This window comes from Drosophila miranda, chromosome 4 (genome assembly GCF_003369915.1).
Source record: "Drosophila miranda strain MSH22 chromosome 4, D.miranda_PacBio2.1, whole genome shotgun sequence".
Taxonomy (NCBI): Eukaryota; Metazoa; Arthropoda; class Insecta; order Diptera; family Drosophilidae; genus Drosophila; species Drosophila miranda.
In genome coordinates this window covers 9501763-9526604 of record NC_046677.1, presented here as the reverse complement: position 1 = coordinate 9526604, position 24842 = coordinate 9501763, and the positions used below count along the sequence as shown (strand labels likewise).

The 24842-nt window shown below is 40.1% G+C and overlaps 2 protein-coding genes and 1 long non-coding RNA gene across 8 annotated transcripts in view; 2 read left to right on the top strand and 1 right to left on the bottom strand.

Moving 5' to 3' along the window:
• The window catches only part of LOC117188924, a 46676-nt gene extending 27194 nt beyond the window's left edge, over window positions 1–19482 (top strand). For all 3 annotated transcript variants that reach the window (XR_004472984.1, XR_004472982.1, XR_004472983.1), the window contains 2 exons: window positions 18796–18964; window positions 19037–19482. This is a non-coding gene — a long non-coding RNA (uncharacterized LOC117188924). The remainder of the gene's footprint in view (window positions 1–18795; window positions 18965–19036) is intronic.
• LOC108162551 (nuclear receptor coactivator 3) overlaps window positions 1–22855 on the bottom strand; it is a 90065-nt gene extending 67210 nt beyond the window's left edge. For 2 of the 4 annotated variants that reach the window (XM_017297338.2, XM_033393551.1), the window contains exon 1: window positions 10272–10584. The gene's annotated coding sequence lies outside the window, so the exon portion shown is untranslated. Of the gene's footprint in view, window positions 1–10271; window positions 10585–13271; window positions 13303–22167 lie in introns of those variants that run through there. The other 2 variants (XM_017297337.2, XM_033393552.1) reach the window with 2 other exon arrangements.
• Window positions 22856–23654: 799 nt separating this feature from the next.
• LOC108163075 (coiled-coil domain-containing protein 43) lies at window positions 23655–24772 on the top strand. Its single transcript, XM_017298155.2, has 3 exons — window positions 23655–23974; window positions 24048–24269; window positions 24333–24772. The coding sequence occupies exons 1-3, from the start codon at window positions 23813–23815 to the stop codon at window positions 24573–24575; spliced, it is 627 nt and encodes a 208-aa protein (XP_017153644.1). The 5' UTR covers window positions 23655–23812; the 3' UTR covers window positions 24576–24772.
• The last annotated feature ends 70 nt before the right edge of the window (window positions 24773–24842 follow it).

The window sequence follows — 24842 nt, the reverse complement described above, 5'->3', positions numbered from 1 at the left end:
CGAATCCCAAAAGAATCCACGAATCTGGACAAGAGTTTTGTTCTATCTATCGATGCGGCTGCTGCTGTTATTTTGTATCTTGTATCTCAGACTTTTGCTTCATTTGTGCCCCCGAAAACGTGTTTATGTCAAATTTTCGGGTAATTAATCAAATCAAAATGAGAGTGAAAGAGAGGTAGAGCGGAAAGAGATGTTTGCTAATTTTCCATTATTCATTTTCCTTTTGGTTTTTTGGGGATTCCCATATTCTGCTTCCTGTTTTGCCAAGTAAATTCTCTCACCTTCTGAGAGAGGGGTTTTCCTTTCTTTTTGGTCGATTTTTCCTTGACAGCCTGGCTGATGAGAAAAAGTGACCTTTTGACATGAAAATCTGTCCCAATTCACAATTTTCCCCTCTTATAATTCGTTCTCTTTAGCTTTTCACGTCATCAACTTTTGTATTATCTCTCATATGTCACGCATTTCCCATCATTTTCCCCGCGCGGTCCATTTCATTGGTCTGCTACGTTTTTATGATGGATTTTTATGCATTATTTTTATGGGGAGGCACTCCATAAACTCCACTCTTGTAAAGGATCTAGGGATCAAGGGGAAGTGCCAGACTTGTAGTCGTAAAAACATAATTAGTTTTGGAAAAACATTTAGGAGGTAATTTGGGGATAACATTTTACAGGAAATTCCACAGGAAGGGAGCGGTGTTTTTTGGCGCGGGAGAAGATGGTTTGAGGAGGAGAATATATCTCATAGGTGGAAAAAAAATACTAGCCGTAAAAGATGACAATTTTCCTTTAAAAAACGCTCGTCTTTCATAAAATACACTCTGACATCATTTTCCCACACAAAACGGCATATCTTCAATCCCTTCGCTTTCATAAATAACTCATTTTACAATAATCAAGCACAGACCCCGCCATAGATCTCGTTTAAACCCTATAAAATAAGCATCTCCATCCGCTAGATGTCACTTTTAGGCACCAGACACACGAAAAAAGTAAGGAAAACCCCAGCATTCGTTGGCGAAATTTACATAAAATCCAAATAAATAACCAATAAAAAGCAGAGCCTACCACAAAACCAAAAAAAAGTGTGAGCTAAGTGGAGGGAATATTTATTTATATTTTTTTTTTGTGTGCTGCAGATGACTCCATCATCAGAAAAAATAGAGATACAGAAAGAGACAGAAACTATGAAGCAGAAATATACGAAATATAAAATCTATTGTTGGTACAATTTTCAATATTTTCGAAGCAATTTTCCCAATCAAAAATATATCACATATCGATGGGGTATACATCCTATAGATATTCCATATATATGCTTGTATTTCTCTGTATTCTGTATTCCATTTGGCCATTGTTTACACTTCGAATGCAAATTAGTTTTGTGCCACACAGAAATGGCGTAGATTCCATTCCATTCCAATCCGATCCACAAATACAGAGAGTACAGAAAACACAGCCAAAAGATACATGTGCGCGCATGCAGATACATTTGCAATACGATGCATAAGTGTGGATTTATTTTATGGAGCACTCGACTTAAAATCAAATCAAAATCACAATCGTCGCAGCGCTGGAATTTTCTTCGCCAGAGCGAACGATGACGCAGAAATACTCGTAAATTTATGAGTGAATATTTCCACTACGAATACGAATACGAATACGAATATATGCTCTATATTCTATAGACACATCCCATCCATGATGAGTGCTGTGTGCTGCGTGGGGCATAGTTGTATGCAAATTTCATAGGGAAGAAGGTTCTTTGAAGGGTATATTGGTTAGAGCAAAGGAAATGCCATCCACTGAAAGATCTAACTTATGAAAACCTTCCTTTAAATGTCGGTAAAACATTTGCTTCTCCTATTGCCTACAGGGTATCTATGAATCGATTAATCATCAATTCCAATCACCATTTATTGCGCGTTATAAATGTTTAATTGAATCACATTTGGGTTTGTGGAATTTCAAACCAAAATTTAATTGAAATCGAGGGCTAGAAAATCGAAAGAAATAAACGACAAAACAGAGGGAGGATGGAGGGGAGGAAGGGGCGCAGGAAGAGCGGAGCAAATCGAGGGGGACTGTAAAGAGGAGTGGCAGTGGCTGTGGCTGTGAGGTTGGAGGCCGCAAAACAGGCGTTGAATTCCAGTCCCCGAAAACAAAAAATAAACCAGAACCCACTCTCTACGATCTATTTCTGGAATTTCTGTGTGTGAAATTCCATGCGATTTTCAAGTCTCGTCTTTCAAAGCGCACTCCGAAATGAAATCCGCTCCATTAATTGCATGCTCCTGCCCATGCCCTGCCCTGCCCCATGGGGCACTCGTAAAAATCAATAAATTGCCATCATTATCCCATGGGATTTGGAATGCAAGTCATGTGGAAAACTGATTTGATTAAAGGAATAAAAAATTCATTTTTGCAACAAAAAATCTCTTGGGAGAGAAAAAACAAATTTCAGGAAATTTTAAAAATTTGAATAAAATTTCTATAGAAATCTGAAAGTTTAAAAACTGGAATTTTGGTTAAATTCAAAGAAATTACTTCAGTGATTTAGGAAAAATCAAAGAAATTACTAGAAATCCCAAAGATTTCAGAAAAAATACTAAATAAAATACTAAATTCCCAATTTATGTACCAACGTCTTGTCGTATGCCCACCTTATCCTTTTTCACACTAAACCAATGTTTTTCGGGGCCGCAGAACCTGATCCTCTGCACACCGCACTTTCTGCATTTGAGAACTTCTTTTCACACAGAACCCACAAAAAAGGGGAACGAATACTCCGTATAAACCGGCTCTCAATTCGTCCAACAGCTGCAAAAAATCTCATTCCTCCCAAAAAAAAAAAGCACAAAAAATGCCGAAAAATATCACAAAAAACAAAAACAAAAGAGAGAGAGGAGGCTGCTGCTGCCGCTGCTGCAAAAACGAGTCGCCGTCTAATATAATTTCTATAGAGGTTCGCCCGCTGGAGGAAGAGGAAGACGAAGGAGGAGGAGGAGCTGCAGCGTCCGCCGCCGCGTCTCTCATTGTCTCGGGGATTGAGATTTCGGTGTGTGGCATTATTATTTTCGACTGTCAGATTTGAATACACAACGGGCCCCAGAACAGACATCGTCGCAGCGGCTGCGGCAGCAGCAGACATAAATCTTGTTTTGATTTATTTAATTTTATTCCCCCGATGCGATGCGAAAGAAGTCCTTCTGCTGCCGCTGTTGCAGTCCGAAAAGCTCGCACTTTTTATTTGCTGCTGGCATAGTTTTCAATTAAAAAGGGGAGGAGGGAGGCTTACACTCCTTCGGGAAGATGCAGGAATCTCCTTGGAGGAGTTGCAAGATGTTTGTTTTCTCTTAGAAGAATCAACAACAACAACAACCACATGTGAGTAGTGGCAAAGAGAGCGCGCGCTTTTTTTTTTTGGGGTACGTTTCGTCGGTTGTTTTTTCGTTGATGACCTTGAAAAAGCTTTATCTAAAAATCGAGTGCAATCAACTTTATAAAACGCACACACACACACACGCAGATACGCAGAGCTGCCACACACACACACACATGCACTCACACACTCGTGCAATGGGATTCCGAATCGAGCCCAAAGCGTACGAGCGTTAGGTAAAGTCTTGGAGCTGCTCCACCTCCTCCTCCTCCTGCTCCCCGCCTTATGGCTCTCTTCTTTTCTGTTGGGCTCTGGCTCTGGCGCTGGCGCTGGAGAGGTTTCTGCTGCTGCTTTTGCTGTTTGATGTGTTGTTTGTTGTATTGGTTAGACCCGCACACACACACACACACACGCCTAATAATTATTCTAGATTCTCAAATTCTCAAGCAAAAACTGATACGAGAGCCTGTGTGTGTGTGTGTGTGTGTGTGTGTGTGTGAAAAGGTGGTCGCTCGCTCTGACGTTCGTTCGACTTTTGGTCGGTCATTCGCCACCGCTCTGCTCTTGTTGTTGCTGTTCTCCTCCTGCTGCTGCTTCTGCTTTATGGGCATCTTTCGGTTTCGATTTCGGTTTCTTTCAGTCTTTCTGGTAATAATAGAGTTTAGTTGGGGCCTTTTTTTGGTCGTCTGTTGGGTCTTAAGCAACAGGTAAGTGGAATAGAAAAGAGAGAGAGAAGTCCGAAACGATTTCGCAAGATATCAAATGCAGTTAAAACTAGAACTTGATTTGCCGGAGGGGGGTTTCTGATACGGCAGGCAAAAGTGTGCCGAAAGGCCCTGCTGGAAAGTTCCGACGGGGTCAAAGATGTGCAGAAAAGAACACAACAATATTCGGAGTTGATTCCGAAAAAATAAAAATGTTTAAAAGCGTTCCTAAACACTTAATTACTGATCATAAGTGATGAAAACTAAATTTAAAACGTTTTGGAACAGTTTCGGAATTGACTCCGAAAAGATAAATTGATCACGATATTGCCAAATGGTTTATCAAACGTATAAAAATGATAAAACAAGGTCAGGAAAATTTTCGGAGTTGACTCCGAAAAGTCCGAAAGTTATAGTGAGATAGGTATACAAATTTGAGTGCATCTAGAAATGAAAACCTATGTTTTAAGAGCTAAGACCTTCTCAATTAACTTTCATAGTTTACTCCGAATATGTAATAGCTACAGTAATGGGTTAAAACCGGTTAGATTTCAGATTAACAGCAAAGCGACATAATCTTGAAGTGTATTTACATTAGACAATCCATTCGGAGTCCGCTTCGCTCCGTACCGCACCGAGAGCCGTCTGACTCATGGGCGCCCTAATCAGACAGACCCTTCCCTGTAGTTTTTTTTTATAGATATAGTCACGCCCCTCCCTCCAGGCCCCACCCACTCGCCCTGGCAGCACGCGCGTTCTGACCATTTCAATCACTCCGAAATCAACTAATACTCGTAAAAAAAGCAAACCAGAAAAATACTTTGACAAAGCAAATATTTGGCAAATATAATGGGCATTCCTCTGCCGCTTTTTCGCTGTGTTGTTTCTTCGGAAGGGGGAGGTGTTGGGTTTGGGGTTGGGGCTGAGAATGGGATGCCTGCATTAGCTCACGCTCAAAGCGTTTTCGGAGTGAATGCCTACCAGAAATCGTTGGTGTTGTTTTTTGTTTTTGTTTTTGTTTTACGAGAACGAACCTATGACATCAACATTATTTCGGCCAAAAAGCCAGCTGAAAATTATTTATTTCGTATATTTAAATTTCAACAGAGACAGAGAGCCACCGAGAGAGAGAGAGGGAGAGGCAGAGCAATGTGCAAGTGCGGAGTGGACTTTTTGAGGGGGGGAGGGGTGTATGTGGGTACCTCCAAAAGCCGAGTTTGTCTCGAGTTTTTCCCTATAGAAGGCAGCAGCTCTGTCGCTTGGCCTTAAACGACTTTGATTACTTAATTCGCCAGAAAACCAGATGAGCTAATCATTTGGCTTAGCCTTAGCCCGAGCCAGAGCCACAGCCAGAGACTTTCGGACTTGCCACAACTTTGACTTGGAGATTTTTAATTAAGATAATTATAGTTTGAGGCCTGAAGTACCGCCAGATCTCTCCCTCTGTCTCTCTCTGTCTCTCTTTTCCCAGAGATACTTTTTGGTTGGTTCCGAATGAGCCAAAACATTTGTTTCTTTTGATTTTTTGTGTCCAAAATGTCAGTCATTTCAAATATTTGTGGGTCGCCAGCGGATGGACTGATGGATGGATGGATGAATGGCTGGGGATCCTCGAGCAAGGGAAACAGTTTTTTCTGTTGCTTATAGATAAACACATACGTCAATTAGTTAATATGCTTTTAAAAAAAGAGAAACACCAACGGCAGATCTGTATAGTATTTTGTCAGTGACACCCACGACAGACGCCAGAAGGAGATGGGAGATGCGATACGAGAGGGTGGTACAGTACGGCTCAAAAAGCGCTTGCATTCCCATTTGTTGCTATTTTTGTTGCTCTTTTTTATTGGCTATTATACAACAAATACACGAGGCAGCGGCAAAGACAAAAAAGCAAGAAGGAAATGCATGGCTTCCAAAGCCGAAGACAGAGATACCCTTCTTATGGGTTCTTATACGATTGTATCTTCTATCTGGTACTTTCTATCTCCACACCGCAATACCCTCTCTGCCTGTTTTGTATCAAATCAAATCAAATCAAATTCGTTTGAAGAAACACTCACAAAACACACTATCGCTGGGGGGAACCCACACACAAATCACAGAGAAAACACACACACATGCACATATGGGGCATGGGGGCATACATAATATTCAAAAAGAAATCGCACCCAAAAAACCAAATTGGCATAAACTACGCCGAAAATAAATTGAAATCTAAAAATGAAATTCAAAGAGCAGCAGCATCGGCAGCAGCAGCAAACACAAAACACGAAACGAATCAAAACACACATAAAAAACAAATGCAAAAACCAAAAACCAAAAGCAAAACAAAACACAGAAATATGTGAGGAGAACCCCTCCCTGCCCCCGCAATCGCACTTCCCTGTGAAACTACAAAATCTCTTGCGGAGCGGAGAGAAAAAAGAGATGAGCGGAGAGAGAGAGAGAGAGAACGAGCGAGAATTGAATTAAAACAAACATAAAATGCAGCAGTAGGAAGCAAAAGGGTGTGAAAAGAGCCACAGCGGAAGGGAGAGAGGGGAAGGAGAGTAGGTGTCAAAGTACGGGTTCAGCGGATAGTGTGTGGAAGATCCCCAGACAATGATGCAGTGAATGTCTCTGTGTTTAGAGACCTTAAAGATCTCAAAAATGGTAAAAGATATTCATTTTGCAGTGCATTGCAAAGAGAATTTCAAAGATATAAGAGTAGATCTCTTGTGAGTCATATATGAGTTCTCCACTATAGTATGTAGATCCCTTAATACACCAGAAAAACCCATTAAAAAGTTCTTGGAAAAACCCTTTTTCTTGACTTTTTCATAGCTGCATCTTTAGACCCTCTCATGGCAGACTTTACATCCAGAAATCTAGGATCTTTATTGCATTTTTTTCCTAAACAAATCTCCCACAAAAAAATATAAAATATCCCCCAAAATTCGATGCTGTATTCTCATCAATCGATGGACTTTAAACCATCTGTAAGGTGTGCCGTGCCTCTTGATTCCCAAGAATTTAGAGATGCTTACGAACAATTTTTTAACTACTAGTTAAAATGCCAGTTAAAAAGAGACAGAGAGAGAGAGAAAGAGAGAGAGACACAGTTAGCGCTGGACTTCAAAAAGAAATTAAAATTATAGCAAAACTTGGAGCTGGAGCTGGAGCTCTACAGACAGACAAAAGACACACAAAAAAATAAATAAATAAAAATAAAAAACGATACAAAATGAGGCAGAGAGCAACTGAAAACCTGAAACCAGTTTTCACCTGGAAATTGGTCTGATATTTTTACGTACGTAAGCCAGTAATTGAAGTTAACGTAATTATAAACGTAGTGCAGCAGCGGCGCGGAGGCAGCCACATAAAAAACGACGATAAAAAAAAAATGTCTTATAATACGAGTCCGAGTCCGTGTCCGAGCGAGCGAGTGAGCGATTTTAATGGAAGCAAAAGAATGGATGGATACGCGCCTAATTTCCCCAATTAACATGGAAAAACTTCAAAGGGACACAACAAAATTCATTTACGCTTCAAAAACGTAAGTCCGAAAACGTGTCCCCCCTCTCCAAGAGAGGGAGTTTTCCCTGCGATTGCGGGGTCCGAGTCCGAGTGGAGACATCATCGTTCAAGGTTCCTCCTGAGGGGACATTGACGCGCTTAAGGTCAGGCGAGAAACTCGAAAGCTGCCACAAACGATATCATCATTCCAGCAACAACAAGCGACAGCGACAGCAACAACGACAACGAAATGTTCTCTTTTTATGGCCATAATGCAATCGTCCCGAGTTTTATTTTATAGATACTCTCGAGAAAGAACGAAACATGAAATACGCATAGTAAAAGTTGTAAAAGATAGTGCATGGGGCATGCCCGGACCCCCCTCCAACCACCCTGCTGTTTTGGGGCAAAGAACCTGATATTCGCGGGAAAACAAACATCAATTTAGGAAAAGACTTTGCACATTTTCAGACATGATCAGTGGCTCGAAACATCACACGGAATACATTAAGAATTCATTCTTTTAGAGGAATACATTCTCTAAATAGAATTTAAGCAGTGCCCAGCTGTCCAAGGGTTTTAAAAGTTAATCTGAATAGTTTTAGGAGTTAATCTTGGAGATTTTTCAACAATTAAATCAGATTTCAGACAAATTTGAAGCAATAAACCACTCATCGGCGCTACCTTAACATTTTGAAAGGATCTATATGGATTTTTGCAATTAAAAGAATTTTGAATATTTTAGGAGTGTACTCCGAAGCTCTTTTCTGTACCAATTTCTTGTGTTTCCAAAGAAAATCCATCAAATTAAATGGATTTCTTTTACTTCTCTACTCTCCGCCAGTCTTCTCCAAAATTTGATCACCATAATCTAAGAAATTTGATACAACTTTTAAAACCTACCCAAACTCCACTCCAAAAACATTTCGGAGTCATGTTAATGCTTCTCGGATCCACAAAAGATGAATAAATCATTCGAAATCTCTTGAGTTTCTCTTTTCAATCGTTTTTCGTAGACATTTTGCATAAATGGAGGCCCCGAAAGAAAAAAAAAAAAACCATCGCCTATCCACCCAAAAATCTACAGTTTACTTAGTGGCTCTTCCTCTCTCCCTCTCTCTCTCTCTGTCTCTGTTAGTGTTTGCTTGTCTCTCTCCCTGGAAGTCTCTTATCAGTCCGTTTGTCAGTGTTTTTTCAAAACAAAGTCCATTTCCATTCCGATTCCCATTGTTGGTCATTTTCGTGTCGTGTGTTTCGCGACTCTACTGTACAGTAGAGACATCATTTAAAATGCCATTATCTAATCGTTGCTTTATGGCCCTCTGAGAGAGTGTATCTGTGTGTGAGTGTTGGGTGTGTTTGTGTGCGTTTTAGGAGGGGGGCATTCATTCCTCTGCCTTGGCGATAAGCCTAAGTGTAGCATTTTGTTAGTTTCCTCTACACCCTATTAATAGAGGGTATTATGGACATTATTATGAACAGAAATTACCCATCTTTAAGGGCAAAACCTCTAGATAATTCCCTCGAAACAATCAATCATTAAGGGTATCCCCATCTTCGATTTCCCCCAAGTCTATATTTTTTATGTTTAAATTTTTATTAAATTATGAAAGAGAAAGAAACTATAAAATGTGGCAATATTTGAGGTGTTCTTTATTTTAGTCGTAACTTTTTCTTTTTTTTTTTACAGAGTAAAACTTGTATAACCTGTCCGGAAAAAAACACACAAAAATTGCTGACGGCCAAGTTAATAGCCAACAAAAAAAAAAAAAACTAGCAAACAATAAACTAATTAAATCAAGCGTTCAAAAATACGTCGCAAAATCATCAAGAGAACACCGCTAGTCGTACATTTGTTGGTGCTCTTCTTTCTTGTAAAAATAGCTGATATTTGAGCGGAGATTTCATTGAGAATCTAAATAAAAAGTGTTCTCAAAATAAATACATTTCAATATCATATGCAAAGATCGCAAGAAAACGAAAATATAACAATAACAAACTCGACACACTGGACACGCTCGTGTGACAAATGTATCTGTGAGATACGCGCAAGAATGAAACCTTTCGTTGGATCGCCAGACGCAGACGCAAACGCAGACGTAGTCGGAGAACCTCAGGCCCCGAGACTGTTTTACGATACTCTCGTATTCTCGTATTCCCGTATTTGTTTTTGTATTAGCAAAAGAATTCTAACTGAAACTCAACGAAACGAAGCTACGGAGCGACGTACGGAACGACTCGACTCGACTCGACTCTCGACTTCTACTCACGTTTTCTTATGTAATAGAGGCCGATCCGCCCCGTCCCGCCTCTGACGATGGCCTGGCCTGCACTTCTATTGAATACGAATACGATTCGTCGTCCGTTGATAAGCCTCTTGCCAAAGCAAATTGATTATGACAAAAAGTTGGGAAATGGTTAGAGTCTAAGGGAAACGTTGCCACAACAGACATTGAAGGAGAATTGCAGCCGTTGCTGAATTTATCAAGAAATTACACAAGATCTGTGTATATCATTTACACGTGTAATTGCTATTAGCCTGAACATTGTGTAAATGTTGTCTGATGCTGTCCGATCTTAAGATCAGTTCTAAGGGATAGATTCTCTTCATTTTCCAGTAAATATATCACCCCATTTAATAGATATTCCATCCCTTAACGTATTTTCCTTAATTTTCTATATTTTCTTTACCTTTTTAGAGTAATTATTTAGATCCAAAGAACAGTAATAATCCCAAAGATTATAAATCTATGAATAAATGCGTTAATCCTTTAAATTTTATTTAGTTTTAGGCTGCATTTTATACAAGATTGAATTGATTTTTGCACATTTATTTGCACTATTTTTTGCGGATTATTTATCAGGCGTTTTCCAACACTTTCTTTCAGGCAACTGGTGGCCTTTTAACAACTGTAATTTTTTTATAATTTGTATACAACTCGCAAAAGTGAAACCGTTGTGTGTATAAATATATTATTTCTTGATTTTTTTCTGTTTTTTTAAATATATTTTTTCAATGATTTTTGCAAGGCTATATTTTATTTATGGTTTTTTATTTGTATTTATTTCTTATTTGCACAAAATATGGGGTATATATATATATATATATATATATGGTATATAGATCATTATCTTGGGGGGAAAATTATATAGTATTTTATCTGAGAAACTGTGGGTGTAAAAAACTATTAATATTTTGTTGTATTTATTTCGAATATTTCCATAAATTAAAATTCACATTTGAGCGGAACGGCATGGAAACGAAACAAAATATAAATAACGAACGAACGGAGGAAACAGACGACAGCGAAACTGGCGATTACGAAACCCGAACGCGACAAAAGAGAGCGCCGCCAAAAGAGAGGCAGCAAAGAGAGTGGAGCGCCACTGGAACGTTGGGGCGGTGGAACGTCCGCCACACAAGAAATTCCGCAACAAAATCGAACAAAATAGTACTCTAAATTTTTGGAATAAACTCAAATCAAAAACTCTAATAAATATCTACGGCTTTAGAGGAAGTTTGTTTAATTATTCATAATTTCTAGTTATCTCAAAGATACTTCACAAAAGTATCTGCTCTTCAAAGGAAACAACACGCACTCACACACACACACACACACACGCGCACTTTGCTTTGCTTTTCTTTTTTTTGTGGGCTGCGCCAACTTTTTTCCTTTGCTAAGAAACGCACTTTCAAGATACTTTTGTATCTTTTAGTCGACTTTTAGTTATTATTCAGAAAAGATAAATAATGCTGGAGACAGAGTGAGAGAGAGAGCGCGACGCGGGGGCCAACACCGCACGGCACAAGACACGTCGACAATGGAGGGGACGGACGGAAGAGAGCATTCTTCTCCGCGGCCCAGCGATTTATAAACACATTTCAGAAATATTGCATTTTCCGATTCGATTGCACTCTTTGCTTGTACCGTAGATGTATCTTTTTCTTAGAATCAACAATACCCGCATTGCCGCCGAACCGAAATCGAGATCCAAAGAAATATACGTTATCCAAAGATTGTACTTGGGGTTTTGTTCGACGACGGACGAGGCAACGCAACGCAGCAACCGCTCGATTCAGAAGTTGAAAAAAGTTTGGGGCCACAGTAGCCGTACAATCCAACGCGACGCAAGAATGAGCAGCGCTCTCTCCGGCTCTGGCTTTGTTTCGTTTCTCTTTGTTTCGCTCAACATCACATGAGTCTGTAACTTCGTCGGATGTTTCTGTGCAAACGAAGCAACGCTCTCATGTTAAAGCAACAGAAAACTGTTAACTAGAGTAGGAAACTCTGTTAAGTTCGAATTAGAGGACGCAGAGGAATGTTAACAGCAGCTGTGTGACGTAGTACTTTACAGTGGAGCTCTCTCTTCTGGCTTTGGGCTCTCTTTGCCTCTGCTATCATATATATTCTATATCTTTACTCCAGCGCCTTGATGGCCTCCAATCAGAGCGGGATGACTAGATGGTTGGCGCTTTTGAAGAGAGAGAGACTGATGGAACTGCCGGCATTTTCGCTTGGTCTCCAACACTCACTGTTTTTGTTGTCTTTGCAGAAATTTAATGGCGGCTTCTTGAAAAACAAAAACACGCAAAGTCCATGGAACAAGGCGGGGAAAAACAGACAAGAAATGTTAAAAACCCCAATCAGGAAGTAGGAAAAACTACGGAAATTGCATTTAAATTGATGAAAGGTTCTCAGAAGATGTTGAATGTTGAATATTTAAATAGATGGAAAACTTCAACAGAAACCCACAGTACACAGACCAGAAATCGTAAGAAACTGAATAAAAATATTCAAAATGTTGGAAAACATTGCAAAGATTCTATGAAATAGAATTAAATTATAAAAAATTGATGAAATCTCCCGAATTCGCTTAAAATATGTAAAAAGTGTCTCCCATAAAAAATAAAAACAACATCAAAACACAACGAACACACAACAAAAACAAAATTGCGATGACGAAACACATGTTGTGTTTTCGACTCGAAACCTAAGAGAGCGCGAGAGAGAGAATCCCGAAGAGAGCTACGAAGAGAGTGAGAGTACTGGCACTCTCTTTTGTTGCCTTGTAGTCGTCGAACCGCACGCAAAACAAAATTAAGCACAAAAATAAACAGCAAAAAGACACAGAAGAAACAAAAAAAAGCGATGGAAAAGCTCTCTTGGAACGTCGTCGTCTACGTCTACGTTGCCTTCAATTTCAATAGCCGCACCAGCCAGAGCACTAGAGAGCACCACACACACACACACACACACTTGCATACAATATAGCCACCTCTGACGCTACAGATTGTATATATATAGGTATCTACTGTATATATGTATTTGCAGCTATTTAGCTACTTTTTATGGCAATTTGTGTTGAGTTGTGATGCGGTTTTTGTTTTTAGAATATAATGCATTTTATAGCCGAAAAACTTGACGAAATGGGATTTCAAGTGGCTTCTCGTCAGGGAGAATTCTCGCCCCAAAAGTAGTTCTATCCGTAAGATAAATCAAAGTTATAGCCTGTCATGAGAGGAGGTACAGTGCAAGCCATTAAATATAGGATTTTGTATAATTTTGTGGCGTGGAAAATGGCCTGAAAATGGGAGATCGGTTCTTATAGAGAAGGTGTATGTTTTATCAATGAAAAATGCGAATTCCATGTAAAATAATATCTTAAATATATATATAATATATAAAATACCTTTAAAACTACGTTTGACCTAAGATATCATCTGTAAGAAAAGAAGAAAATAGTTATTAAATTAAGAAATTACATTTGAGGGGAATTCTATAATCTTTATTAATAGAGCTATTTTTTTTTAATGTTAAATCCCTTTCAATCTTTGAAAAATAAGAACCTTCTAGACCACGAAATAGAGCTCGAATTTCGAAAAAAACATTCCGCACAGAATGACATCATTTTTGAGTTCTCAATTAGCCCTTCTTCAAGCTCTATTATTCCATCGTCTTTCTTCGGTTTCTTTCTTTCCCCCGCCATACATAAATATGCCTTTATTCCCTTTTGGGCATTTGGCAAGGCAAAAGCCCAAAGAATCTTTTCCGGAAAACCCTGTAATCTTTTGCCGTTAACTCTTTGTCAACACTTGGGATTTTCTATTCTTTTTCTTTCTTTCTTATGAGTTTTTCCAGGCCTTAATTGTGCATGACAATTGTACATTTTGTTGGCTGTTTGGCTGTTTGGGTGTTGTGGGGCCCTCCTAATGTGGTTGATAATTTTATGCACATAATTGCCCATCCACTGAAACAGCAACAAAAACAAAAAAACTACATTTTCCAAACTACTGCCAGCCGCCACATCAAGTGGCAAAGAGGCAACCACCGAGTGGCAGTGACGACGGCAAGAGCCAGGGCAGAGCCATCGTGCCACTTTAATTGCTGACGGTTTGAAAACTTTATTTTTTCTGCCATTTTCTGTTGATTTTCCACCATCATTTTTTCGGTGTATTTTCGTTAATGTTGCAAACAATTAAATAGACAGAAAAATGACAGATACTGCCCCGCCCCTCCCCGCAGATGATAGTTTTCCTCGTATATAGCTCCAAGCTTACCTTTTACCTTTGGCCAAATCAGCCAATAAAATGGCCAAGAAATATACGACAATTATAAGCAAAAGACCGCAACGAAGCCCATGAAATACGAGAGTATTAGAGCCCAGGCGGCCGGCCATAAAGCAAACTCTAAAAATTAAAATCAAAAACCAGTAGTTGGAAACGTGACGCCATCAATTTCTGTGTCTTGTCTGTGCAGACGATCCCCGCCCCTCTCGGGCTCCAGCCCAGGTCCCATAGACCGTCAAAATCAAAGTTTGGGAACCCAAAAAAGAGCAAAGCGTTTGGCCAAACTTCGAGCAAAACTGATTGCTTTTCTATTTTTTTTGGTTGTTTGCTGTTTTGCCAGGGCCTTTGCCTTGAATTTGTTTGCGGAAAACATTGAATGAAGTTTAAAAATAAATAAATTCAAGTGTATAATTTACTAAGCGAAACGGGCAGTGTATCATATGTATCTTAGGAGTCGTGTTTTTGAACGAAAATTAATCTGTGGTTTTTAAGTTTAAGTATTTTTTCTGTGTTTTTTTTTAAGTATTTATATTTGGTATTTTTAGTATTTACTATTTATACATGTTTTTAGATTTTAATTCTTTTACGTTTCATTTTTTTGAAAATATGGTACAAATTTTAGGTATTTAAAAAAAATTATATTGTTTGGTTTTTTCAGTATTTTCTAGCTATTTTTTTATATATTATTTTTTGGTATTTTTAGTATTTTCTAGTATTTACTCATTATACATGTTTTTAGATTTAATAAAATTAGCTACAAGCTCTGAGTATTTTTATAAATATTATTGTTTGGCAGCTTTAGTATTTTCTACAAAAAACACTATTTTTACTTTTAAATTTAATTTTTTTTAAATATCCTACAAATTGCAGGTATTTTTTGTTTGTTTTATTTTTTGGTATTTTCTTTAGTATTTTCTAGTATTTACTATTTATACATGGTTTTACATTTGAATATTTTTACTTTCAATTATCCCAAAAAAATATTTAATAATTTTAAACCTTTTTTCGCTCTCGATAATCGGGTATTTCGTGTATTGTTGGCGACACGCGTTTGAAATTTGTGCTAACAGAACTTTCCATTTGGCATTTCATAAATATTGACTTTCTTTCTATTTGCTTTGACCCCTCCCTCCCTCCATGACTCGCTCACACCTGGCTTTGTTTCTACTACCGTTTTTTCGATACGTTTTTTTTCTGTTAATATTTTGCTCGTGCTGTTTGTTCTATAATATATGTATGTATATTTATTATTGTTCATATATCGCACGGGTGTGTGTGGTGTATGCATTTCTTTTTGTATTCGTATTTGCCGTGTTCGCCGTTTTTCTGGGTTTTCTCTGTGTCTGCTCTCTCGGGGTTCGAGCTTTATATTTAACACATTTTCTGATATAGTATTTCGTATTTCTTTTGTCTTATTTGGATTCTATTTAATGCTGATGTCCACAGTTTCGACAGGTGTTGCAACCGTGAAATATAGTACACACATAAGATATGTGGAAAAAGTACTCTCTCGACTTCCACTACTCTTTTGCATTCTGAATAAGTTATGCGATTTTTTGCTAGTTCTTTTCTCTACAAAAAAACAATCTCGAAAAATGAAAGGGTCTTTTGGGTAGCTGGAAGTTCAAGGAGATTTTCTGAAGTGTTCTTTAATTAGAGTTAAGGAAGAAATTTCCACTGCCACTGCAACAACAACACCTCTGTGCCTGTACACAAGCGGCGACACGTGCTTTACATGTAAAATTGACAAGGCGACGGGTTGGAAGAGGGGGTGGAGGCGCGAAGAGAGTGCAAAGTACGAGAGAGAGCGAGAGCCATGAGGCTATGTGTGAAAATGCAGTATGAAGAGCCACAGCCAGGGGGGCCAGAGGGAGATGGGCAAGGCAACGGGGTAGCGACGGGGTATATTGTTTTGGTGGGGTAAAATGTAACAAAACGACAGAAAAGGATATTTGTGTATGCAATGGTCAAGCAAGATTGTCTTTTAAGGAATATATTTTTGTGCTTATTTTCTCATCGCTGCTCTCATTACACCCAATATAAAAAACATTTAAAGGGCATCCCCAATGTCGTAATGGATAATTTCGCCTTCGTACTTGTTGTGTCTGCATTTATGGAATTTTTTATGAATGATGCAGCAGCAGCAGCGCAACGCAGCGCAGCAGCAGCGGCGGCAGAGAAGCTACAACAATTTGGCGTTGATGAAGTGCTGAAAGGCAGAACTGCAGTGGCTGTTGTTGTTGCGTCGTCAAGTCCTTCTTCGCAAGGTGTATTTCATATAGGGTAAGGTAGTAGGCACCCCAGACCGAACCCTACCCAACGGCCACACCTTCCCATTAAATATACCCTTCTACGCCCTACGTACTCCCACCTCTCTCTCTCTCTCTCGCTCTCTGCGCATTTGTTTATGAATTAATAAAATTTTAATTATGTTGCACAAATAATTGCTCACTTGTGCAGAAAAGCATATAGGAGGGGCAAGGAGGACGGAGGACGGAGCATGGTAACCAGGCAAATAATAAGAAAAACAAATGGGGAAAATGGAATATGGTAAGCAAAACGATAACGGTAAATAGGAAATGCCCATAAAACCAGGTCCACAAAGTGCATTTTCATGAATAATTGATGCGAAATGTGTGGAATGGAACGGAATGGAATGTGCTACCCGCATGGATAATTGGCATCTATTTTTTTAGGTTTTTAATTTGTATATGCATATTTATGGAATTTAATTAAAAGTTTTTCTGAGGCTTTGGCGCATTAAAAACTTACTACATTTAAAGGATTATAGCATACAAAATAAAGAATAGATGTTACCCACATTTTTCCAAGCCAAAATCCTAACCAAAATAATCACAAAAGGCGCCTTAGCTTCACCAAAAAGATTTAGCCACACAAAATGTGAAGAACCTTCAACTCTGAAAAAAAAAACAAAAAACTGTCAAATGCAAAACCATGAAAATTCTGCGAACCGAAGGCATCAGGTGACTGACTGACGGAATGACTTCTCCCAAAAACACCCAAACACACACCAAGCCACATTATCCATCCATCCATCCATCCATCCATATACTCGTACTCGTACAAGTAGATACTTTTTCAAACCAATTTTTCTAAATGTTCTCACACAAAAAAGCCGTCCGCAAAATTATGTACAACGTCTTCAAATTACACGAGTCTTATCATTTATTAAAATTCAGGGGAATTTATTAAGTGAGAGAGCGAGAGAGAGAGAGAGAGAGAGCGCCTCCCGGTGGGGCGATGGGACAAAAGTCCCCCATAATATAATGTACATATTTAAATATATCGAATTTCCTCGAGTAAATATACAAACGAAAGCAAAAGCTAAACAACAGGAGGCAGGTGGGAGAGGGGGAGGGGGAGTAAAGAGGAACCTAACCATATAAGAAACTATTTTGTACCTAATGCCGTCGTGCCGAGAGGTTAAAGACATGCCACAAAAAAACAACACAAAAAGCAAAAACCATAACAACGGACAAAGACACGAAAAAAGGAAGGCTACCTTTTCAAGAGGGGGACGAAGTATTAGATGCCCTGATGCCAATGTTCCACAGGGCAGCATTTGTGGAATGGAACATTGATGCGCTGTATAAATTTCCCATGGGTGAAGGGACACGTTTTACGGCTGAAAATAACACAGGAAACCATACTTTTGATGAGTTTTAAGTTAAATATATTGATAAATACATCTGTTCAATGGTTGGTTCCTATGGAAGCTATAGTTTGTAGTACTCTGATCTCTCTATTCGCTGGCAGTTGCTTCCATCGCTACATTTACAAACCCTTCATCAAAATCACCATACCCGCTGTATCGGTGAGAGTATCAAGGGTATTCCTGGTAAAGCTCGAATCCTGTTTACTTCCTTTTTTGAGCTCAAAAGCTACCTAAGCAACGCCGCAACAGAACAGCAGACAGCAGAAGACAGAGCCACTAAATCTTCTATAGGCACAAGTTTTAGGAGATTCTTTTTTTGGGCAGCAGCATCTCATGGATGGATGTGGGTATGTATCTGTGTATCTGTGCATCTGTGTGTGCTGTTATGTACATCTTTTTATCATATATCGTCTTGGTCGCTGATTTATTATTTACTTTATAAAAAATGTTCTCCTCCAAATCAAGTTTTGGGCGGGAGGATTGAGATATAGGGATGAGCGCAGCAGGAGAAGCGGGGTATCAAAATTTTGCTTAATTTGTGTCTGCCCCAAGGAGTGCCGGTGGAGGGGGCACCACAGCTTCTATCCATTAGACGGGAGGGCAGGGGTGGTGAAGCCGCTTCGACCGCTTCACGGAAATCTTGTTAAATTTCGCTTGATTGAATTTGCCTTGCATTTTGCGTCCCGAGCGGCGTTTCTTTCTTGAAATCTTCCTTCTTTCACATATTTTATTCCTTTTTTATTTGTATATATCTTATATGCTTTATATATTCTTTCATTTTGTAAATTTTTGACCACACACGGAACGAAATTTATCGAGAACAGAGAAATGTTTCTCATGTAACATGGAAATTGAAATTGAAATTATTTTTTTATCAATATTTCTATATACTAAGCTTCTTCTTTTTCTTTGTTTGCAACTTCCTCTCTATGTCCCTCTCTCTTTCTATTTATTTACCTCTTTAACCACAGAATTTATGGCAAGGAAATGAAATGCAGACAAGAAAAGGAAGTTGCTTGAAAGAAATCGAATTTGAGATTCCCTAACACGAGATTTCTAGCTTTGGAAGCAAGGAATGGAACATGTGCAAGCTTGGAACGTGGGAAAAGAATAGGGTTTAAGCTAAAATTCATTTAAAACGTATTTTAATACAGAAAGCTTCGTGGAATCATATTTATAATCCACTATTGCCTCCCTTATCCGCCTCTCAAGTGTTATTCCTCAAGATACTGCCGATTAGCCCACATTTCGAGAAGAGAAGCAAAAGCAAAAGCGTGTTAGGAGTTCTCAGAGGAAGCTGTGGCAGCAGAAGATGGTTGTTGCAGCAGGGCAGTAGCAGTGGCAATGGCAATTGCTACCTGGGTGGAGTTCCATTGAAACCACTGGCGGTAATGGTAACGGGAGGAAAAACCGCAGAAAATTGCTATACATCTGCGAAGGAAAAGCCAGTGTTAAAGCATAAGCCATCGTGTAGATGAAAACTGGCTTTTTCCACACAATGAGATTTATTTATCGTGATTGTGCGCTTAATTGAAAATTGTTTGCGACTCAACAGAGAGAAAAAGCAAGAGAGAGGGAGAGCGCAACAGGAGGCAACGAGACGACTCCTGGCTTCCGTTCTGCGGGGCCATATATCACCGTGAACCCATCTTGGGTCTCCATCCTGACTAACGGTATTCCTAACACACATCTATTGACATACATTTTAGGGTCCGACTGTACTTGGCTCGTCTCCTACTCGTCTTTGGCCCCCAAAAACAATTTGTCAACGACATGAGGCAATGATATAGCAGGAAAATACCAAGAAAAACTGTAGCCACTGTTCCGAGGGTAAATGAAAATGTCAGCAGCATCAGGCTTCAACAACGGCAACAACATCCCAATAGTTAAGTGGATACCGAGAGAGGGAGAGAGGGCGCCTCCTCGTGGCAGGAATGGAATCCATCAACCGCCCATGGAGTCATCGCATTGGCATCCAACTGGCAGCAGGCGAAACCAACGAAACCTTTTCAATCACATTATCGGATGGAATGAGACCCCAACAGAGCTGCTGGATATTATGGTATGGTATATGGCCTCTAACTAGCCTCGAGGGGGGGTCGTACTTAGCAGCTCTTTTCAAATAAAGGAGAACTCTTTTTCGTTAGGAGAAACATGTTGGCGAGTGCGTGTTTCAATGGCAAATTTAAAAGGGAAAACACAGGCGAATTTAAAGTATAAATCTCAGAAAAGAAGAAAGAATATGTTAATATTAAGCTGAGGATCATATGGTTCGAGTGTATCCGTTCGCTTAGGGAACATTTTAGCACCGAATCAACATTACTCGCTGCAATTGACGAATGTGGAACAGTGGAAACTAGTGGAACAGGAGTACAGGGGAGCTTCTTCTGTTCTGCTACTCTGGGAAAGCTTTTTCTCAACAGAAATCTTGAATTTCCCACTCCCCCCATCCGTAAATCCCACAAAACCACTAACATGTGATTGGAATACAAAACTAACATGTATTTTTCAGTTACCGCAATGCGAATCACCGTCAGCGACAGCCGCCCACACGCATGTCCTTATAGAGATCCGTACAGCCCTGTAATCCTCCTGCATTATTTTGTTCTGTGGCACACGCTCCACGCTCCACGCGGTGGGAGGTCTCGGACGGAAAATTCCATCAGCTACAAGAATAGAAAGTACTTTACAGGATAAGCGCCCCGTGGCATCCTTGACAAGCCCCCGCTCTGTATTATCCGCTCTGCCCCCCCGTTGTTGTTGAATGTTGTATTTGTGGGATACATATTGCACCACCCAATCCACAGCCTTACTCCTCCCCCCCACATAAGGATTGGATTCCTATCGTATTCGTATTGTTTCTCTGTTTTGGACTTGTTGCACGGTCTGCAGTTGAAATCAATTTGCAACTCCTTCCACTCGAAATTTCACACAATTAGAGCCAAGAAATCAGGTTGATGAGGCAAGCAGGCCATTAACGGAATCCTACGCATAAACAGCGGCCAGGAAAATACACCGATTTTATGGGCGAGGGCGTGCCCCAAGATGGTAGTTGAAGGGAGAGCCATAAAAATCGAAAGAACCCAGAGACCAGAGACCCAGAGGAAGGATCCCTCTCTGCACAGTGGTTCGGGGACTGTTCAATGGAGAACTGAAAACAGAAAGGCCTGAAAGTACGTCATGATTAACTCTTTTCAAATCATATTTCATTCCACATTTCATTCGCTTATTTACAGCCCCTGTCACACTGTATCTCTCCCCCGAATGAGCAATGAAAAGTGTGAATTTTATGAGCTCTCTGAACGTTAAATGGTTCCCCAATTTAATGACGAATGCAACACGTCGAAGAGGAACCCTCAAGGAGAAGCATTCCCCGTTAAAAAAGCGTAAATGAAGCCACGAATATTCATACTTTTCCGGTTTTCACATTTCCACTAGGATTCGCTCTGCACACCCGTTCCTTTGGAGAGTGTCGTCTGCCTTCTGCTTGCGTCAATTACTTAATTTTAATGGCCTTTATTATGCCACAAGCACAAATACGCGAACGACACACACTCTCCTCTCCTCTTCTCTTCCCGCACACATGAATGTGCCGCACGGAGATTGGAAAGTGTAAAACGCTTCCATTTACAAGCTCATAAACAGAGTCGCTGCTGCATCGTTGTGGGCCATTAAAAAACAGTCAACAAAACTCGAGTTCTCGCTTGAAGAGTAAGGGAAAGGGCTAAGAATGTACTAAGAAAATATTAAGGCAGAGATCTGGGGAGAAATCCTTAAGAAGAATGCGATTCAAGAGCTTAATTTCATTATTCTGTGATGCTGTTAACATTCTGCTCAGATTCGTCATAATCCATGTAAAGTTTACAGAGCAGAATAACGGATTTCCACATGAGCTTTGTTCGATCGCCCTTCCCGTACTTGCTCGTAATTCCTCTCTGAGAGAGTTTTGCCTGTTCCTCATATCAATGTCTTCAAGTTTTTGCTGTAAAACCAAGGTAAATTTGTTCAAGGTAAGACAGCGCTCTTACGATCGGGCCTCTTTTGTTTAATCTCTCTTAAAGAAAAGACTCAAATAGAATTATACTGAAATAAATGACTAAGAAATCAATATAAAGCTCCTATCTAATATTATTTTACCAAGCGTGAGCCGGCACTACAGCACCACCTCTCCCCCTGTATAAATTACACCTTGAGCACAACTTCTTAATTTACAAAAGAACGAGAGCGAGAGAGTATCATTTACTGTAATTCTCGCCTTTTGCTTGTACGAAACTGATAAGAATTCCAAATGCGCTGCCAATTGGCAGACCCTGCCAAACCCCCAAAATCACTATAAAACTCACCTTTTAGTGTATTCAAAAAAAAGAAAACCCTCCTCCACCAAATAACGCTTTTGTTTTGGGGAGGTGTTTTTAGGGTCTTTGCCGAAAGCCGTCTTGTGATTACACACCCACACCACTATACAAATGCATGATTGTATGTATGTTCCACTTGTTGCCAACTGCGCGTTTTGTTGCTGGAATCTCGAGTGTCCATGCGTGTGTGTGTGTGTGAATGCGTGCGTTGTGAAGTGGCTTTTTTTTGTTTATAACGGCGTCTGCCAGTGCAACAAATAAACAAAAGACGAAGGCGACGACAGCAAACGGCGACAGAGCGACGACGTCAACGCAGGTGTCGCAGACGAGTGACGTATCGAGGGGGAGCGGCGGGGGCCGCGAATTATTACAGCGCGACAAACATGACGTGAAACACAAGAGAGGGGGCAAAGGAAAGGCGCGTACGAACACTGAAGCAGCTACAGAGAAACACACTCACGCACAAAAACGCAAGAACCGTAAGAAACAGTTTAACGTAATAAACATTTGCAATTGTTTAACAGAACAATTGAACGATAGAATACACTTTCCCGCTGTTCAATTCAAGCACAAAATGTCGAGAAACTAACACAGAACCGAAGGGGGATTAATTATGCACGAGGCATTGTTTTATTAAACACAAAATTAATAAATTAAATTTTGTTGGAGCGCGTTGGAATATAAAATATACGGTCTGACCCTCTGAAATATACCAAAACATACCGTCTCATTTTCAAAATATACCGTAAATATACTGACGAATTTGTATTCATAATTTCATTGTATTCCTAGATATTTATCTTCGGTTGCTTATAACTAGTTAGCTAGGACCCTCAGTTCGCAATAAATAATTTTATCCTATTGACGAATCACTTTCCACAAGATTGGCTAACTTAAAGCTCTCATTTATATTGAATTGTTTGTAAAATAAGGCTTAGCAAAAAAGTCAGCAACAATTATATTCTTATTTTTACATGGCAACTACACACTGCCTACATTTTTCCTACATATTAACTACATTTTTGTGTTCGTTTGTTGACAAGTTTGGCCGGTTTTTTTTCGTATAAGCCCCATGGAAGCGCCAGTGTGTAAACCTTCGCTATCCACTTTTTGACATGAATTTGTTCCCGAAATGGCATTTCTACACTATTTCTACATTGGTGCATTGGACAAGAGGGTTAGTTAATCTTAAAAAATACTGGAAATTACTATGAAAAGTATAAACATTTGCAAGGTGGGTGAGCTAGAATTTTCGAAATATACAGATAAAGAAACGACCTTAGTCCACTTAAATCTTGTAGATTATATCTTTCATCTTTAATTAACAGAACGCCCACGATATCTTTCACCTGAACTGCGCTCAAATTCTTCATATACATTTTTGGTGTTAACAGTTAACATTCAGTTAACAGTAACATAGAAATAACAGCCCAAAAAGTTCAAAATGACGCAAGTTTCTTCAAACAGAAACAGCTGTTTGCTGACGGCATGTAACAACACTGCCCCACACGTTCTACGCCGAAAATCTACATTTTACTGCCTTTTGCGGCTGAATTTTTCGCTGGCTGGAGATTTTGGTAGGTAGCAACTGGATTTAGACTGAATCATCGAATCCGCCTGGCTGGAGTCCACTATGAGCGCCAGCGAAGAGTTCCAGGGCTGGCTCAACGAGCAGCTGCGCCAGCTCAACACAGACGAGGGGGTCTTTGGCTCGTACATTGTGGGCATACTCGAAGGCGAGGAGTCGGACGAGGAGAAGGCTGAGGGTCTCGAGGGAATCCTCAGCGAAACCGGGGTGAGTTCTTTCCTTTTGCCATGAATTCAAGCCTGCTAATTGCTAATTGCATTATTCCCCCGTCCCCCAAAAGTCTGCCAACATTGACGATCTGGTGGCCACCATAATGCAGAAATGGCTCCACAGCCACCCCAGCACCGACGAGCCGCCCAAGAAGGGCTTGGACATTGATGTGAACGGTCAGCTGGCCAAGCTGCTGGCCCAACAGAAGCTGCAGCAGCCCGCCGCCAAAGAGCGCGAATACACCGAAGAGGAGCGCCGCATCAAGAAGCAGATTCTGGCGCAGTATTCAGAGGTTTTCCCCAACGAATCGAATCCATGCTATAAGTAAGTCCTTAACCTCTGCTTTGCCTTTCAGACCGCCGTTCCTGGGGATGACGATGAGCAGTCGGAGCCGGAGAGCGATGATGACAGCGGCGGTGTGGCCCGCAACACAAACAAGTCCGATGTTCAGGCTCTGGCCAAGGAGAAGCGGGAGCAGGCGCGCATGGACAGTGCGGCCAAGAAGCTCAAAGACAAGGAGGATCGCGAGAAGCAGAAACAGCTGCGCGAGGAGAAGAAGGAGAAGCGCAAGACCGTCAAGGGAGAGCGCCGTCGGTAGCCCGCCACAAACCTATCCCCGAAATCATAGTTCTGTGCAAATTGCCAATGCAGCAGCAGCTCCCCCCACACCGAGAGAAAGAAAGAGAGAGGGCAGCAGGAGTCTCCTCTAGATACTACACATATATCTGTACATTATATATACACTACCCGACTTTGACATTGTATTGCAATTGAAACGCTAAAGTTTTGAATGGATATTTTTAAAATGTCTTTCTTTTTCGGTTTTCTTCCATTAATTTACTAAATTAAATTTAAAGTTGTCTCA